Consider the following 7,403-nt stretch of genomic DNA (forward strand, 5'->3'; position numbering starts at 1 on the left):
TGATGTCCAAGATGCCAACAAGAAGAAACCAAGGAAGCACGAGCAAGGAATTCAACCCCGATTGTACAATCCATTGTCAGGGGATGTTCCTGCGAGGGAGTTTGCTGAAAAACTCAATGAAAACTTGAAGAGCATCAATAGCGATGCTCTTATTTGCAAAATATTGTCAGATGACATAAACTGGGATGATACCATAGAGACAAAATATGGCCAATTTCCTAAAACCAGCACCGTCGCAATTCAACAGAAAATTAATGTTCATTCTACCCCTGCCGAGCTAGATATGATAATTCCACATGAACCTCCACTGCCACCTCCCCCTGTATCACTGCCTCCTCAACAGCCACTATCTCAACCACCACCATCCAATTCCTGTAGTCACAACAACATGATGGGCATGAATCAGCCCCAGAATAATTTCACACAAAATATAGTCCCACCACCCATTCCCAATCAGAGTGATCAGGATTTTTATCACAACTTGCATATAAGACCAAGCATGCAAGATCATGGCTATGATTATGGCAGACCCCCCATTAGAAATGAAAATGACCAAATTATTGTTTGGAATAACTACAAAAATAATTAAATTTAATCCAACTACAAAAATAATTTTAAAACTCTTTTCTCTAATAGGAGTTGTAAATTTTAAATGTAATTGTACTTTTGGCGTAAAAGTAAATAAATGTTTTCTCTCATTGAAGAAATTGTCACATTTATTGTCCCATAAATTTCATTTATAAAGACAAAAGAATTATATTAAAAAATTAGGAACCAGTTTCAATTCCATGGAAGTTAGTTAAAATACAGCAAACTGTCCATAACTGATTAAGGATTCCAGTCATCATATTTACATTTAGTTCATTATCAAAAACTTTATATTCCTTAATACGTTGGTTGATTTTTAAAACATGGTCTCTCAATAAAATCATGTCAGGAGTCTCTTTTTCACGAAGAGGAAAATGTTGGCTGTATTGCTGTATAAATGGCGGATAACTAAGTTTCAACCTTCTATTTGTCAGTAGATCAGCCACAGGGAAGTCTCTCTCTACCATCACTTCATCTTGGGGTTGTAAAAGGTCTAAAACTCGACTCCGTATAGTTAATTCTCGATCTGATACGCTACCAGGAAACAATGAACTAGCAAAGACTAAAGTTCCGCATGGACTTAATGCTGTTAGTCCTTTGAATGTAGCATGCTCCTTTTCTGGTGTATAACTATCAAAATCTTCTTTCTTAGAGCCAGACTTTAGTATTTTCAAATCATGGATGTAAACTATTATTCTAGTTTTTGAGAGAGCTGCTTTTTTAAAAATCTCCGGCATATGTTTCTGATTTAATTCTTTAGAGATCCAAAGAGGTAGCGATCCCAATACAAAGAACAAATAGTTTGTCCAGGTTACAATCATACTGTTTATGGTAGTGGGTGACACTTTGAAATGTATGGCTAAGTCTTTTGATGACCATCCTCGTCGAATTTTTAATAGGAACATAAAAAACTGATCTACCAGTGCAATTCTTTCATGCTTTATAGAAACTTCTTTTTTATCGGTTTTTTTCCATGACTTTTGGGCTTGATTCCATCTGATCATTTTCTCAGCAGTTGGTTCCAACGCTTTAAAAACTGCTTTAAACGTAGAGTAATCTCTGAAACCCGTGTAGAAGTTTATTAATTCTGGATCATTCTCAAAACGATCAATGGTGAAATGGAATTGTCGTTTGTGTAATATTCTCAATATAGTTTGATGACTACACCCAACTTCTTCCGCTATAGCTCTGCTACTAATATTAGGATTCTGATGTGCCAAAGCCAAAGTCCTTTCTTCTGTGTCATCATTAGCAAAACGACTTGTTCTTGGTTTACGGTCAGGTTTTTGAAAGGCACCATAAGTCCTTAAGTTACCAACAAGTTTCAGAAACATTGTATAGCTGGGTTTTGTTCTGTTTGGAAATTTTTTTATGTATTTGGTTAAAGCATCTCGTGAATTGCCCTGACTTTGTCCAAAAACCAAAACCATATCAGTTTTTTCAGAAAATGTAAATTTTGGCATATTTAATTGCTAGCACTCTTCACACACCAGTATTTCTTCAAAACCACACTAGAAAAATGAAGCTGCCACTAGATGGCTGTGAATGGTTAGGCGTTATCTACAAGGTGTTTGTGATTGCCACACACTTTTTGCAATTGCCACACACTTTTTGCAAATATTAAAATATTAAAAAACCAACATTGATTAAAATTTAAATACAAATTCGTTATTATTACCTACTTAAAAACAGATACAATTACACATTAATAAATACATTGTAACAAAATTATATTTGAAAAGTGCATGGATTAAACTTTTTTTTTCATCCGTAGATTTATTATTTCTGAATGAAACTCAGGTTAGCAAGACGGTATAGGACCGCACACAGATATATCATTCTAATAATCAAATTTAATTTATTAATGTTATATAGCTAGTAAAATTTAAATTATGATATACCAAAAAAATTATATTCTTAGAATCTTTGATGATTATAAAGTGGTACTTCAGTGAAAATATTTAAGGAAAAATCAACTTCTTAAAAGATAAAATCAAAGATAATGATCAGGTTGACTGTACAGAAGATTCTTCAAAGAATTAAAAAAATTATTCATATAAGAGTTTAATTTCTATAACATATACCGAAATTTTAAAGGTATGAACTATAATAGTGCCGCAAAAAAGGTTAAATTATTTTAAAATAATAGTATGCTATCCCGATTCCAAGGATTCTATTTCAGGTCCTTGAAAGTTGGTCAATATACAACAAATTGCCCACAACTGATGTATGGCACCGGTTAAATTTAGATTTAACTCGATATCAAAAACCTGATATTCTTTTAACCTTTGTTTGATCTTGTTAATATGGGGTTTGAGTAAAGTCATTTCCTGAGTATCCTTTTCAGAGGGAGGATAGTGTTGACTAAAATGGTGAATGACTGGAGGATAACTAAGTTTCACTCTTTTTTTTGCTAAAACATCCGCAATAGGGAATTCCTTGTCAAACATGACTTCATCATGAGGCTCAAAATTTTGTAACAATCCGCTGCGAATTGTCAGTTCTCTGTCGGACATATTTCCAGGGAATAAGGAACTAGCAAATACCAAAGCCCCACAAGGACTCATTGCGTATAAACCTTTGAACAAGAAATGCTCCTTGTCCAAAGAGTAAACCGTATCTTCATCAGTTCTTTTAAAATGAGTTTTTTTTACTTTTATATCCTGATTGTATATAATAGCTCTAGTATTGCAGAACGAGGTTTTCTTGAAAACATCAGGCATTTGTTTTTGATTCATTTCTTTGGACATCCAGAGTGGAAGAGATCCAAGCATAAAAAACAAGAAGTTTGTCCAGCTAACTATGACGTTATTCACAATGGGTATTGAGATTTTGAAGTGTATCGCTAGGTCTTTGGAAGTCCATCCTCTACGAATACGTAAAAGGAATAGAAAGAACTGATCAATTAAGGGAATTTTTTCACTTTTTGAACAAACATCCTGAGGTTCTGAACTCGCATCAGACTTCTTAATTTTGTCCCACTGAATCATCTTTTTCGCCATGGGTTCAAGTGCTTTAAAAAGAGCATTAAGAGTGGAATAATCCTTGAAGCCGGTATAAAACTTAATAAGTTGTGGATCATTAATAAACCTGTCAATACTGAAATGCAACTTGTGCTGATTCCAAATTTTCAAAATTGTAGCATGACTGCAACCAAGCTGTTTTGCAGCTGCTCTACTACTTGTTAAGGGATTTTGATGAACTAAAGCAAATGCTTTTTTTTCTGTATTTTCATTACCCGCAATCCGGTTGCATCTGGGTTTTCTGTCTGGTTTTTGAAAGGCTCCATAGTTGCGCAAATTATTCACAAGATTCAGAAAAGTTGAGGAACTTGGTTTGGTTCTGTTTTTATGTTTTTTCATGTAAATTTTTAGAGCTTCCCGAGCATTGCCTCTACATTCACCAAAAATGATTACCATATCTGTTTTTTCTGAGTTGGTGAACCGTGGCATTCTGGCTGTTTAATTCCTTCAAATTCAATGTTAAAAGTTGATAGGAGACCAACCAGGTGCTACAAATGACAATATGATATGCAACAACAATCGGAAATTAGATTTTCTCACTAGATGGCTGTTTCATATTGAAAAAATCCATGAAAGAAAGTACAGGGTGTTTGGTGAAGCATATTAGGAAAAGTGAGTAGAGGTTTACCAAAAAGGCAATTTATTTTTACTTTAAAATGTAAACCTTTTCAAGATTTTTCACACAAAAAATTATTTATAAAATATTTAGACGGTAGAAAATAGTTTTAAGAACCAGTAATATTATCCGATCCTTGGAAATTTGTTAAAATACAACATATAGTCCATAATTGATTCAGTGTGCCTGTTAGATTTGTACTTAACTCTATATCAAAAACTTTATATTCTTTAATCCGCTGATTAATATTATGAATATGAGTTCTTAAAGATGTAATTTCTGGAGATTCTTTGTCACAGGGATCTGTATGACCAAACCAATTGGATTCAGTAGAAAGATTGTGGTATAGTTTAACTCTCCTCCTTGCTAGAATATCGGCAATGGGGAATTCTTTTTCTACCATAACATTGTCCATAGGTTCCAAATAGTCTAAAATTCCACTGCGAACTGTTAATTCTCTTTCAGACATATTTCCAGGAAACAATGAACTGACAAATATCAATGCACCACAGGGACTCACAGCAGTTAAACTCTTAAACAAAAAATGTTCTTTATCCACAGAATAAAATAAACACGTGTCTGACTCCGACTTTTTCAAATTGGTCTTTTTCACTTTAATTTCATGAATGTACAGAATTCCTCTGGTACTGCAAAACGATGTCGCCTTAAACACTTCTGGCATATTTTTTTGATTCATTTCTTTTGAAATCCAAAGAGGTAAAGCTCCAAGCACAAAAAATAAATAATTTGTCCATGTTACAATCACATTGTTCACAATTGATATCGAGATTTTAAAGTGCAATGCCAAGTCTTTTGAAGCCCAACCTCTTCGAATCCGTAACAAGAACAAAAAGAACTGATCAATAAGAGATATTTTTTCATTTTTAGCAGAAACCTCCTTCTCATTGTCACTTTTGCCATCTAATATTTTAATACTTTCCCATTGAATCATTTTTTTAGCCGTGGGTTCGAGAGCTTTAAAAAGAGCATGAAGCGCAGAAAAATCCTTGAATCCTGTGTAAAAATTTATTAACTGGGCATCCTTAATAAACCGTTCAATGGTGAAATCTAATTTTCTTTTGTGCCATATACGTAATATGGTGCCTTGACTACACCCAAGTTCCTTGGCTGCTTGTCTAGAGCTAGTGAAGGGGTTTTTGTGAACTATTGCAAAAGCTTGCTTTTCAACATCTTCATTGCCCGCAATTCGATCTGATCTTGGTTTCCTATCTGGTTTTTGAAATGCCCCATAGTTTCTCAAATTCATAACGAGAGCGTGAATTGTTGATGAGCTTGGTTTTGTACGATTGGGATATTTTTTTACGTAAATTTTCAACGCATCTCTTGCATTGCCATGACATAAGCCAAACAATAAACACATATCTGTTTTCTCAGAGTTGGTAAAACGAGGAGCCATTTTATAGTTAAAATAAATCTCTTCTAAGTTCCACCTGAAAAATAAACAATGCCACACTGTCAGAGAAAATACTCATCTATCCAGTAGATGGCTGCAGGGAATCTAGCATACATATGTGAGTACAGGGAGATTCTAATTCCAATTTCAATAAATAAATATTCGAGAACAACAATTATAAAAATCAGTAATTGGATATTTTGGATGAATATTAGCCTTAATACCAACTTTTGCGTTTGAGATTAACCTTACTTTTATCACGGCCCCCTGCACGCGCTCTGCTCGCGAGAGGGAGCGCACGCGGAACGAGCGCATGGAGGCGGCCATGCTTTTACCATATTTTAACCATTGAGTTGGGAATAATACTATCTAGAGCCCCAGTTCAAATTGTCCCCATAGGCTTTAACACAGCATTAGTGCAGATAGGAACGAAAATCATGGGAGGGTTATCAACTACGACAAAAGCCACCTATGAGCGAAAAATGCAACTATTTAAATGAAAAATTCTTCGATGGCCCCTGCCGCCACCTATTATATTATAATTTTAACTTTTGAATTGAAGAGGGAAAGCGACGCGTTTTTAAGAAAAATTTTTAAAACGCGTTTTTTTAAATTAAAGTCATGTATATCTGAAAACTCTTTGTTAACACAATAAAGGTTTCTTTTGTGAGTTCTTTACTATTTTGTAATAGATTTTGAGTGAAATTTTAAGCATAATGGGTAGGAAATGCGCAGTTTCGTCTTGCGAAAATAATGGTAGAAACAAAAAAGTTTCTTGGCATAAGTAGGAGCAGCACTAATATTCCAAAAAAATAGAAGACATTTTTATTCTAAATTATTCAAAACTACAATAAGGTTTACAGGTAAAGTGAATCCTTTGTTGCAAAAATGGCTCAAAGCCATTGGAAGATCAGACTGGGTTCCAAACGCAACTGATGCAGTTTGCGGTGATCATTTTACAGAGGAAGACTTCAGGAAAAACACCACTTTTAAAATGCTTACAAACACCGCAACAACTTCACTTTTCTTAAATACAAATTTTGGAGCTGGCATGGTACTATTTAAGAAGAAAATAAATTATTAGACCATTAATTAGACAACTTTTTACAAAAACACACAGTAGACAGCGGGGTGGCGGAGTGGTTAGCACTTTCGCCTCGCAGCAAGAAGAGCCGGGTTCGATCCCAGCTAGTGACCCTGGGTGAAAATCCGCAACCCCTCCTTCTGCGTTGAGTTTGCAGGTTCTCTCCCCACTGGTTAAAGGGATTTTCCCCCGAGGTCTTCGGTTTCCCCTTCCCTTAAAAACTTGCTGAGGTTAACGGTAATAGTTAGTGTATATTATTTATTTATTTATATTCATTATTTATTTATTTATATTCATTATTTATTTATTTATATTCATTATTTATTTATTTATAATCATTATTTATTTTTTTTATTTATATTCATTATTTATTTATAATCATTATTTATTTATTTATATTCATTATTATTTATTTATAATCATTATTTATTTATTTATATGCTTTATTATTTATTTGTATTCATTTTTTACATACTTTATTTTGTTTTAGGGCAATTTAATCTTTTAAAATACTCTAAATTATTTCAAAATGAAATATGATTTACCAAGAAACTTCGTTGTTTTGTTTTTTTTTAACTTTAAATTATAATAGTTCACAAAGTCGCTAATAGGTGGCGGCAGGGGCCATTGAAGAATTTTTCATTTAAATAGTTGCATTTTTCGCTCATAGGTGGCTTT

General features: G+C 33.7%; 3 protein-coding genes across 4 annotated transcripts; all 3 read right to left on the reverse strand.

Annotated features, from left to right (window-relative positions):
- Positions 1–767: 767 nt before the first annotated feature.
- LOC149949310 (uncharacterized) lies at positions 768–1,922 on the reverse strand. The gene has a single exon (XM_090169410.1). The coding sequence runs from the start codon at positions 1,920–1,922 to the stop codon at positions 768–770; it is 1,155 nt and encodes a 384-aa protein (XP_090025536.1).
- Positions 1,923–2,741: 819 nt separating this feature from the next.
- LOC149949311 (uncharacterized) lies at positions 2,742–4,007 on the reverse strand. The gene has a single exon (XM_090169411.1). The coding sequence runs from the start codon at positions 4,005–4,007 to the stop codon at positions 2,742–2,744; it is 1,266 nt and encodes a 421-aa protein (XP_090025537.1).
- A 304-nt stretch (positions 4,008–4,311) lies between these two features.
- Positions 4,312–6,041, reverse strand: LOC149949312 (uncharacterized). Of its 2 annotated transcripts, none has more exons than XM_090169189.1 (2): positions 5,894–6,041; positions 4,312–5,678 (listed from the first exon to the last, which is right to left on the reverse strand). In XM_090169189.1, the coding sequence occupies exon 2, from the start codon at positions 5,642–5,644 to the stop codon at positions 4,337–4,339; it is 1,308 nt and encodes a 435-aa protein (XP_090025315.1). In that variant the 5' UTR covers positions 5,645–5,678; positions 5,894–6,041; the 3' UTR covers positions 4,312–4,336. The 2 variants fall into 2 exon arrangements, with proteins under 2 accessions (XP_090025315.1, XP_090025314.1); XM_090169188.1 differs by having other exon boundaries at positions 5,756–6,041.
- Between the last annotated feature and the right edge of the window lie 1,362 nt (positions 6,042–7,403).

This window comes from Leiobunum rupestre, chromosome 3 (genome assembly GCF_980474605.1).
Source record: "Leiobunum rupestre chromosome 3, qqLeiRupe1.1.hap1, whole genome shotgun sequence".
Lineage (NCBI taxonomy): Eukaryota > Metazoa > Arthropoda > Arachnida > Opiliones > Sclerosomatidae > Leiobunum > Leiobunum rupestre.

What these genes read in the sequence shown, in the direction of transcription:
- LOC149949310 (XM_090169410.1), bottom strand. Translation starts at nt 1,922, where the DNA reads ATGTTTCTGAAACTTGTTGGTAACTTAAGGACTTATGGTGCCTTTCAA.
- LOC149949311 (XM_090169411.1), bottom strand. Translation starts at nt 4,007, where the DNA reads ATGGTAATCATTTTTGGTGAATGTAGAGGCAATGCTCGGGAAGCTCTA.